This window comes from Sinocyclocheilus rhinocerous, unplaced genomic scaffold (assembly GCF_001515625.1).
Source record: "Sinocyclocheilus rhinocerous isolate Xijiao unplaced genomic scaffold, SAMN03320098_v1.1 scaffold1599, whole genome shotgun sequence".
NCBI lineage: Eukaryota > Metazoa > Chordata > Actinopteri > Cypriniformes > Cyprinidae > Sinocyclocheilus > Sinocyclocheilus rhinocerous.
In genome coordinates, this window is record NW_015662191.1 from 58,895 (window position 1) to 71,026 (window position 12,132).

A 12,132-nucleotide genomic window follows, 5' to 3' on the forward strand; every position below is an offset into this window, starting at 1 on the left:
CTTGAGGTATTCGGTCAATCACAACGCACTGGATAGCTGGCCGATCACAGCACACCTCGCTTTTTCAGACTGATGAGCTTTGTAAAAATCGACGCGTTTTAGAAAGGCAGGGCATAGAGGAGAAACAATGATGTACAGTATGTGGAAAATAATGTGTTTTTTTAACCTTAAACCGCATAAACACATTTCATTACACCAAATACACAAAATAATGTTCTTTTTAGCAACATCATATGACCCCTTTAAGCTACACCTATGGACCTCGACATTAATGCCAAAACGTAGTAACTGTGCTAATTCTTATGTCTAAACTGTGATCAGTGATTTTTGATATACCGGAATAAGCACTCATGTACAGCCAGATGTTGTGTCACTAAATTGTTTATTGCTGTTTATGTGTCAGTAAATTAGGCTAGTGACTAAATGGTCACGCTGTTCCTTTCAGTGTTATTTAAATTGTGATTATAATGCTACAATCAACACTTCACAGTTAATTAATTAATCCTAGCCGCTGCTATAGTAAATACAAAGAAAACGGTTTCAAAAGAGTTCCACATGTAATATTTATTTCATATGGAAATATGTTACTTAATCATAGCAGTGGGAGTTTACAATGAAACCCGCTTTTAATTAGAGAGTTTAAGTCTAGAGTCCGGGTAAGAAAATTACATTTTATTTATAAATGATGACAGTTTGTGTAAAAATCCTACTAACTTTTAAGTTCACCTCAGAAAACATAAAATAAGAAATGCAATTTTCGATGCAATTAGCGATTTTGGGATCAATGTGACGAGCTTCCTTGGTAACCAAAATGACCAAAATTCTCTGACCAGAAGCACAGCTTGATTTCATTCTGTCAATGGCTACTTCCCTTTCCAGCTTTAAACTGGAGTGATGCTGTGACTGTTGTTTACCTGAAGTAACCTTAGCCACAATGTCCTCTGGAGTAATGGAACAGGTGGGATGGACAGGATAATAATGACGAACACAGAGAGTACATGGGAGTGTCTGTGATGTTCTCCATGTGTATGAGCTCATCTCACTCTCTCTCTCTCTCTCTCTCACTCACACACACACACACACACACACACAGTCACGCTTGTTTTGGAAAAAGGAACACTGCATCACCGCAGGGACCGTATGTCAGTCAAGTTATTTGACGTGCAGACTGAGGCTAGCCTTTGACCAATATTACATAACGCCTGTGAGACAATGCACCACGGCAACTGCTGCACTCATCATCTTTGATTGAACAATTTTTTTCCTTAAACATCTCCCTCCTGGTTGTTTCTTCCATGTAAAGTTTTTTTTTTTACATTTTTAGAGGATGACAAGTGAGGTTAGAGGCAGTTTATATACTGTTCATTTAATAACTCTCATTAGTTGTTTATTAGGTAGTACCTGTTGAGCCAATGAGAAGAGATCCTGATGTAGAGCAAGCACTGCCCTGTAAAAGGCTCCATCATGGGTGTCTCGCGGGATCATGCAGGTATACTCTTCCATACTGTCCCAGTGGCCTGACAAACGCACAAAGATGCAAATGATATTATACATACAAATATTATATCTTCAACAAAATAATAAATTAAATATCTGTTTGCAATATCTATCTCACATTAAGTGCAACATTAAATCGCAGCATATCTGATGGACTGTAAACAGAATATCTGTAAATGCTAATTTATAAACTGATACTGCTTGACTGACGAATAACAATTGAATATGAACTCGTCATTGTTTAGTCTCAGGTCAAAAGTCACAATAGAATCTTACTGCCCTTAAAAGTACATGAAAATGCACATTAAAATGACAGATGTTTATCACCAGGGCCAGGCCATCTTTTTTTCTGTTCATTTTAAGTATTTCGTATGAATTCACGTCCCTGAAATACGGGTTGTGAAATGCATGCTTTTGTTGTTACAGGTCTGTTGGCTGGTTTTAGAGACGTTTCGGGAACTTTGCAGCTTATAAGCAGGTTTTCTTAGCAGGGTAAGGAGAGACAGAGACTCCTACAGCAGGTTTTTGAATTTAAATATTTCATGAATTACCACCATGAAACAAGTAAAAAATTTCTACTGGGGCGTATTTATGTCATGTATACATGAAATATGAAACATGAACATCACATGATTTTATAATATTTTTATAATAACATTAACATTCTGATTTTAATGGTCTTTAAAGCATTTACATTAGGAAGCCGGCTTGTTTTTTTGCTTTATGTAACATCTAGCTTAATGTTGCAATGTATATTGTTGCTGTATACAGTATGTGTATTACATATATGCATCAAAACTCGCAACACTTTTTGTCAGACGTGCTTGGCTGCTGTTGCCGACTGACATCAAGAATGTGCTGTGTGTTTGCACAGCAAACCACCATCCTGTCTCAAACAAAAACTCTTGGGAATAGCATGGCTCACACAAGTATCCATTTTTGCTAAAAATTCATGACAGTGAACTTCACCCAAATGGTGAGTAGTTTGCATCCCGGTCCTATTGATAGCTTTCAGTCCCGTGACCGGCTCGAAGACCTGGAGGGCAAAACATCCACAGAACTGCAGCACAAGCCTATCAATTTTATATTTCAATATTTCAATCATTAAACAATGCGACAAACGTTGTAAAAACACTTAAAGTGCCTTAATATATTTAAAACAGTAATATTAAAAGATCAAATTCAGTAATCACTATATTAATGATGCATAGTTTACATAGGCAAGCAGATGAGGCCAGAATACGAATGCAATCCGCTTAATGGTTCAGTGTTTTCCTTATAATGGTTTTCTATGGGAAACCATTTAACGTGAAACTTTGCACATTGTTTTTATATTCTGGGTTCATATGCTTGCCTGTACAAAATATACATCATCAATAAGGTGTTTACTGAATTTCACCTTTTAATATCTGCGTTTTACTACATTACTACTTGATGCAAACTGCGTAAAAATAACTGGCGGTCAGTGGAGCAAAGCTTCGTTTTGCTCTCCAGGTGGGCATTCCTATGAGTGTGTGACGTCACGTGAAAACTATCAATAGAAGAGGTATGTTAATTATGTATCACTGTGTTGATGTGATTACAGTGTTTTGTCTTTTCAGTAATAAGTGGGAATAAAACTAAGGAAAATTGCAGATTGATGTTGTCAGGTAGACTTTAGTTACAGATATAAGTTACAGAATTCCTAAATTCTTGAACTTCAACCTAATGTTGGAATAATCAAAAACAATGCTTTTTTTCTGCCCCGAAATGCTGTCTTTTTTTTCTCGCCTCACCCAATCCCCATGCTGCAGCCGCTGCCATGCGGGCCATCTTGGCTTGAGTCTCCTCACTGACCAAAGTCCACTCCTCACAGCACTGCTGGTGCAGCTGACCCCTGATGGAGAAAAAAAAAACAGAAAGAGAATGAGAGAGAGACAGACAGACAGACAGCAGGGGAGGAAACAGTCTCACCTAGCCAAACCTTTGACTACTGGGAGTAAAGTCTGGTCCACACTGAAGCTTATTTTGGCAAAGAACTTTGCAGATTACAGTCAGTGTTGGGAAGGTTACTTTGGAAATGTAATAGGTTACAGATTACATGTTACCCTATTTAAAATGTAATAGTAGTGTAACTTTTTCAATTACATTATTAATGTAACTGATTACTTTTGATTACTTTTTGATTACTTTTATACTTTTCTAATGAATGTTTATTTGCAACTGTTAATCATTTTCAAACATTTACACCATGCAGGGTTAACCTTACAGTAGTGCTCAACACTGTCAGACTTTCAAAATCCTTCCTCACTTGAAGATGATAAAATTTGAGCACATCCACCACAAAATCAGACTTTAGTACCGCCTTTTACTTTGAGATTGATCTGAAGTTCAATGCAGATTTAAAATCATAAGAAATAGTTTACTTTTTTGAAACCAAATCTTTGCATAACTACAGGAAACACTGCATCTAACAATGCTTTGGATTTTTTTTTTTTTGCCAAATGGATTACCATTTGTCTTTATTTTTTACTACAAATTCCATGGTTAAACTATGGTTAGTGTAGCCCAAAGCCATGGTTAATAATTTGTGGTTACCATGGTTAGGTGAAATCATTGTTAATTTCCATAAGGGTTGTGCTGTTGTCTGCCCTAGCTCCCCCTAACCCTATTAGCAAAATGCTCATGAAGTGACTCGGAGCAGTTCTAGAGATTATGTTTATGTGTTCATGTACTCATATACTGAGGTGGCAGAGGCTGAAAACACCGTGAGCTTCAGTAGGCCTATGTGTAGTAAATTAAACCGTATGTCTGCGCCATTAATTTCCACGAGGAAAAAAATTTCAGGCCAGGAAATCTCACACTCATACACTCACAACAAATTCTGAAACATGGACAACCCTATTTTTTGTATGGACCTCACATAAAAAAGGTTTAAATCCTGAGGTTGGGGACATGCAAAATAATTAAAAGTTCTCTCCTGAACTGCACCTTCACTTACATTTTTCTTTTCAGTCTCTTTATTTTGCCCTGATATCTATCTCTCACATGACTTTAATACTCAAGCTTTAACAAAACTATACTTTCTAAATTGCCTACATGTCAAAATTAGTACATCACCACAATATCTTTATAGAAAAATCCTAATACTGAACACGAGTCATGTTTTTCCCTTAGAAAAATTAACCATGCTTTTTTTTATAGTAAAAGTACAGTAGCCATGTTTTTTTTTTGGCAATTGCCAGCATTGCCAGTCACGACTAACCGAATCATGAATTATTAGAGATTTAATTATCGAATGGCGAATTCGGGAAATAATCGCCCCCAACACTGATTACAGTTCATCCTCAATGCCAATACTCTTCTATGCACACTTAACACAGAACTGCTTTAAATTATTTTTCTATTACATCAATTTAACAATAATAACAAAGAAAAAAAACAAAAATAATTAATTAATTAAAATGAAAACCTGAAATAATTACATTGCATAAGTATTCAGACCCTTAACTGAGTGTTTACATGAAGCAACTTTGGTGGTGATTACAACCTCAAGTCTTTTTGGGTATTGTATAAATCCAATTAGTAAGGCATGAGGACACATTATTTCTGACAAAAAAATTGGTTTCATTGAGACCAATAAATTCCCCAAAAACGTCACAAAGTAAGAATACAAATTCAATAAACTTTATCCAACAAATAATCTAGCTAGACTTGAATAACTTAAGTCAGCAAAGCAAAAACTCAATGTAAAGAAAAACCTAAGAAGAACTGAACAGAATAAGACTGACCTACTAACTGAGACAAATGGTAGGCCCACTTACACAATACAAGGGGAAAATACACAATTAATATTTTCTCATAGAGGAAGAGAATGAATTGGGGATTTTACCTCAGTATACTCTGCTACTCAGTGAATGATTATGTAGTGAATTGTATGCATTATGAATGAATGCATGTTAAGTTACCATCATTAATGTGTGGCCACATGTTTAGCCATCACAGCTATGATGCAACATTTTTACATATATGTTACAACATAGTTGTTGTTTAAGGTCCTGCTGGAGGGTGAACCTTTGACCCAGTCTGAGGTCCAGAGCGCTTTGGACCAGACTTTCATTTAGGATATCACTATATTATGACATACTCTGCTTTCATTCAACCCTGACCCCTGGCCACAGCCCCTGAAAACATGATGCTACCACCACCCTGCTTCACCAGTGAGATGGCATTGGGAACATAATCAGTGGCCTCTGGTTTCCTCCAGACATGACACTTGGAATTGAGGTTAATCAGACCAGACAACCTTGTTTTTCAAAGTCTGCAAGTCTTTAAGGTGCTTTTTCCAAATTCCAAGCAGGACTTTATGTGCCTTCACTGAAGAACGGCTACTGTCTGGCCACTCTGCCATAAAGCCCAGATCAGTGATGGCTGTCCTTCAGTTAAATTTCTCTCAAAAGAAACTTCACTGAAGCTCAACCAGAATGACTTTCAGACTTTCTCTTTTTTTTTGCTCTGACATGCTTTTTCAGCTGTTAGACCTGCATTGGCAGGTGTGTCAAATCATGTCTAATTAATCGAATTTGTCACACCTGTATATTACAGAGATAAAACATGAAAATGATTAAACATACAAATAAACAGCATTATTGTGTACATTAGGTAAAAAGGGTGTGGAAAAAGAACAGGATTCAGCACCTGCACTGCACACAACAACGAGATGTCAGCATTTGTTCTCGAATTATTGTTTCGACAAAGCACAAGCACTCTTACAGTTCATAAAGACCAAACATGTTGTAAAAATGTGAAAGGTCAGTGAGAGCTCTTCTTCACCAAAAAGCCCCTTGCCACAGCTCTGGCTGTGATAAACTGCAAAAAGCCATGACATCATATCACATCTTGGAATGGTGCACCTTTAAAACAAATGGACCCTTTGAGGCTAACAGTGCTGACACAGACACAAGCAAACCATGCGTGTCATTGCTGGGGGTTGTGAAAAAAGGGGCCCCACGATTAGCCCTGTGAGACGCTGCTCATATGGGTTTCAGGAGATGGGGGGGGATCTGGAACAAATGAAGTGCTTTCCCAGCTGCCTGGAAAAAACATTACTTATGGGCCCCTGCAAAATACAAGGTTCCAGGCTCCAGACAGGCCTAAAACAGAAAGACGTACATTAACAGCGAGACAGGAAAAAGGGCTCCGGTACCTTTACACAGGAACAGTCTATCACTCACTGGAATGGAATGTCACATGGAAAAAAAAAACACATAACATAGCGTCACATGATATACATGTTTAGAGGTGGGCTGGTCTGCAGTGTAGATACTTACGGGTAATTACGCTAGAGCAATGCATGCACACACTTTAAACCTAACATACAAGAGCTTCATTTACAGTGCAGAGTGTCCTATAATGCTGAATTACAATAAAAAAGCAGCAATATGTTGGGCCATATAATACAACCCCGAATCAGAAAACGGGATGTTTTGTAAAATGCAATAAAATTGAAAATCTGTGATGTTAATTCTCTTTAACCTTGACAAAAGAAAAGACAAAGAAAAGATTTCTAATGTTTTCACTGACCAAATTAATTGTATTTTGTAAGTATAAACACATTTTGATTTTGATGGCTGTAACACACTCCAAAAAAAGTTGGGATACAAGACTTGATACAAGGCTTCAGCTGCTTAACAGTACGTGGTCATCCTTGTCTGATTCTCCTTTTCATAATGGGCCATACATTTTCAATAGGAGACAGATCTGGACAGATGGCAGGACAGTCAAGCACGTCCTCTCTGTGTCTATGAAACCACACTGTTGCAGCACATGCAGAATAACACCTGTCACTGTCTTGATCTAATAACCATGGACTTCCCTTGAAAGACGTCATCTTGATGGCAGTATATGTACAATCCCAATATATGCATTTAATGTCAATGGTACCTTCGCACACATGACGTTTGCATTGATGCACCCCCATACCATGACAGACATTTGATTTTCATCTGTCGCTGGCCAAATTCAATGGTCCCTTTGGTCTTTGGGACTGAGAACATTTTTCCCAGAAACAAGTTGAAATGTGGACTGACACCTTCCCATTGTGTTTCTGACTTTGTCAAATAGTAATAGCTGTCCATGATGGACATTTTAATGAAACTAAAAGTTAAAAGCTAATATTACCTTATTCAATGTATCTTTTTTTTCTTTATGTGATTTATTTAAATTAAATGAATGAATTAATTCAATCAATCAATTAGAATACTATAGTATGTTACAAATAAAATTTGATCAACATCAACAAAAGCCATGTTTACATTGCCAAGGTGGTACATAGACGGCATATGTCATCATGTTTAGTTAAACTTTTACAAACTGTTTATTAATGCTCAAAGGGAGCATAAATGTATTTAAATAACAATTGCATAATGTTATGAGATTAATGTAATTTTAAACAGCCTACATAAAGTATATGAATTATAAAATAGAAAAATAATAATAATAAGTCACATTTTTGCCCCAAGCCCTTGTTAATTTCCGACCCTGTATGAGACATAGAGATAGATTTGTGCAGAAATCACAACGCATAGTTAAAATATATGAGTTTACAAACACTAGATGTCGCATGGGAGCACCGCATCTGAGAATAAAATAAATGTATGCTTTGGCCACACCTCCAGTCTTTGTTTGTCCCATCAGACTTTCGTTCATCTCCGAAACACAATTAAAAATACTTTTAATGAAGCCTGAGAGATTTCTGTCCTTCTACTGAAAGTCGTCTATTCTACCAAAAATCTGACACTTCAAAAAGTTCATAAAGAAATTAATATGAACTGAGCAGTTCAATCCAACTCTGAAGAGACACAATCATAAAAAGATGTGATGAATATAAGCAACAGTTTTTTTTTTAAACTGCACTGGTTCTTGCACGTCAACAAAGCATGTTTAAGCTTCTGTTTACAATATTGGATGTTCTCTATGTACAGTATGTGCATTGTTTATATGTGAATCTAAAGAATAAAATATTTTTCATTATATAAAGTGATTGTGTCTCTTCAGGGATTAAACTGCTTGATTCATATGAACTACTTTTGCAATGCCATTATGAACTATTTGAAGCATCAGCTTTATGGAAGAATTGACTTTCAATGGACGGGCAGAAATGTCTTCATTAAAAATATCTTGTTTTGTTCCAAACCCTTAACAAAGTTCTTCTGATTGATGACAGACCTTTAATTTTTTTCAAAAGGCAGCATGATAACTGAAATGCATCTTCATAAGAGAGTAATTTGGAATGCTCTCCGTAGGCAGCAAATATTGTTCCTCATGTGAAACGCACAAGAGGCTGAGCTCACCACTGATTCGAACAGCTTTTAGTATGTTGCCAAGCCAAAAGCATTATATTTTTATAGGCAGCAGAAAAGCACACAAGTATTGAGCAAAATAGTACTTTTTTAAAATTAGACTGAACTATTTTCATTGATATCCCTATATTTCCTGTTTCCACTTTTACCATCTTGTTGTGTCCTATTACTGGTTTCGCTGACTGCAACAAATCCGGGAAGTCACCCCTCATGCCAATCACTCTCCCACACAAACTCTTCCTCACGCTTCCCAGTAAATGACTATTACAGAAATCAGTAAGATTTTCCTTTCAAAAGTAGGGAAAAAAATGTCAAATGACAGCACTGTCAGATTGCATGAGGGCACAAAGGGATAGTGTGAGCACACAAACGCAACCAATCTCTGCTTTTACTCACTAGATCATATTCTCTCCTTGTTGTGTGACCCCGTACTGAGAGGAATCTATTTCACAGGAGAAATGACTTTCCATGGTTTAATGTTTTACAGTTCATTTTCCTTTGAATATTTCACAGCTTGTGGGAAGCACGCATTTTTCCATCAATAATAGGTTTCTTGATATTACTTGATATTAGAAGAATGTCAATTTAAAAAATAATAATAATGCAAGGTTCAAAACCTTACATTTGGCAAAAATGTAAACCTGACTCAAAAATGAATCAGTAACTAATAAATAGTAACCAAAACAATAAAACAATTGACAGCACCACAAACTGCCTGCTTAGAAACATGGACCTGTCTGCCCTGTCTAGTCACAAACTCCCCATTAAATTTACCTTCAATAAGAATAGGACTACACCGGACTTTCCAAAAAAAAAAAATGGAGTATTCAATAAATTTATCCTGAAACTTAATGCATGAATTGAAAAATATTTAAAAAATCCCAAAAAAGAACCAAAGTTGTAAAAAAGCAAGAATTAGTCTGCCCACTTCCAGAAATTGATAAGTTATTATATGTATGCCTACCATTCGCCTAGTGCTTCCAGACATCTCATGCGACCCAGAATAAGCTCCGGATCATCTTTGTTCATGTCTATTTTTTTATCATAGGCGACCAGAGCATCTTCCCACTCATGAAGTTTCTCATACCAGGTGGCTTGGATCTCCTGTAGTGGAAGAAAAACATAAAAGGATGATGGAAATAATTAAAATGATATTACTGATATCATTGAATTATTATTATTATTTTATTTTATTTATTATTGGGGAGGAGGTTAAAAGTGCTTGATTCATTTGTAAATTAAGTAAACCACAAACTCGTCTCGGCACTCAATAATGGGGATTTTCAATCTCACACGATCACATTCCCATCCGGAACACAGACAGCTGAGTATGGATAGCTCCAATTGTTATTCCAACATTTAATGGGAGAGCATAGCAACAGTTTATTTGAAAACTGGCAGCGAGCCCAATGTGAGCATCTGCTAGAGTAATGGATGGCTCAGCAACAGTTGAAATAACACTTCACCAGGTCATATTTCATAATTTAAAGAAACCTCATTTTTTAAAAAGTGGTCTCTTTTGATGAATGAGAGCATAAAATCCTCATTTTTCATACAGCATACAAAATTTGTATGTCATTTGGGTCCAATAAGTTTCAAAAGGCTACAACAGAATAAAAAAAAAAGTAAATCTTCACTCATAATTCTGGATTCTACAATGGCCAGAAAATGTGCAAAAACAGTGATTAAATGTAGAAAAGTACCAAAACAAAGAAATGTGTATTTGTTTTAACATTTCATACAAATACTTAACCTAAACTAGCGCCTGTGTTTTTAAAGTTCTTAAAGAAAGAAATCAAAGCCTCTGCTCACCAATGTAGTATAATGTTTTTTTTTTTTTTTTACATGTACATTTACATTACATTTAGTCATTTAGCAGACGCTTTTATCCAAAGCGACTTACAAATGAGGACAATAAAAGCAGTCAAAACTAACAAAAGAGCAACAATATATGCAAGTGACAAGTCTCGGTTAGCAGTACACATAGCAAGGTGTGTGTATATATATATAATACACACACATAAAAACACACACACACAAAGAAAAACAAGTAGATAGAATAGAATAGAAAAAATAGAATAGTTTTTATTTTTTTTATTAAAAAAAAAGAAGATAAATGTAGATAAAGTAGAATAGAAAGTGCTAGAGTTAGAGGGTCAAATAAAGGTGGAACAGATGTGTTTTTAGTCGTTTCTTGAAGATGGCTAAGGACTTTAACTTTTTAAAGTCTAAATTCCAGTATTGTTTTTTCCACAGACAATGCTCTAGAAAACTGTTTACGTAGAAAACCTACTAGGAAAAAAATAATTCCCAAGAAATAAAAAGTGCCCTCAATTAAATAAACTGATTGTTAAGACTGTATTTGCAAATTGTCACACTTGTGTGAATTTACTTACTTTTGTATTTGTGTGTACAGGTTTGACTATACTTGTGAGGTCCAAAATGACCTCACAACATTGTCCTCACTAATATACAATAGTGAAACCTGTTGAGCACTGACTAGTGAACCAGACCTCACTAGTTAAAGGCATATAAATCAGTCAAATCATGTTTGTAGTTAAATCTAGCTATTTGAAATCTAGTGTTTAGGGGCAGTGGTTGGGTTAAGCGATGAGATGATGATGTACTCACTAATACAGTGAAACTAGCATTTGTGTGTGTGTGTGTGTGTGCGTATCTGTCATCTGATGTGCCCGGCGTGTTGACGCGGTGATGCGCTCTCAGTAGATTATGACTGGCTGATTGATTGATTGAAGCTGAAATCTGATTGCCTAAACAAGTTTAATGGGCCCACACATGAATAAAGGAAAGTCGGAAAACACACAAACACATACATGACAATTTGTAAGTTAAATGTGAATTCATTTTTACATTTACATTTAGTCATTTAGCAGATGCTTTTATCCAAAGCGACTTACAAATGAGGACAATAGAAGCAATCAAAATCAACAAAAGAGCAATGATACGCAAGTGCTATAACAAGTCTCAGTTAGCTTAACGCAGTACACGTAGCAAGGTTTTTTATTTATTATATAATATATAAGAAAACAGATAGAATAGAAAAAGAATAGAGCAAGCTAGTGTTAGAGGCCTTTTTTGCTTTTGTTAATTGTATAATAAATAAAAAAGAAAACGAATAGATAGAATATAAAAAGATTAGAAAAGCTAGTGTTAGTTTTTTTTTTTTTTTTTGTAAGAAAACAAGCAGTTAGTAAATGAAAGACAACATATACACATGACATGTATATCACATAACATATTAGGGCTGTGCGATTTGGGGAAAATATCTAATTGC

General features: G+C 35.7%; 1 protein-coding gene across 1 annotated transcript in view; it reads right to left on the reverse strand.

The window, feature by feature from the left end:
- Positions 1 to 12,132, reverse strand: part of mtor (mechanistic target of rapamycin kinase) — a 134,641-nt gene that overhangs the window by 45,693 nt on the left and 76,816 nt on the right. The window contains exons 31-33 of the mRNA XM_016538036.1: positions 9,802 to 9,941; positions 3,273 to 3,373; positions 1,402 to 1,517 (exon numbers count right to left, since the gene is read on the reverse strand). Of these exons, the coding sequence (XP_016393522.1) occupies positions 1,402 to 1,517; positions 3,273 to 3,373; positions 9,802 to 9,941 (357 nt within the window). The remainder of the gene's footprint in view (positions 1 to 1,401; positions 1,518 to 3,272; positions 3,374 to 9,801; positions 9,942 to 12,132) is intronic.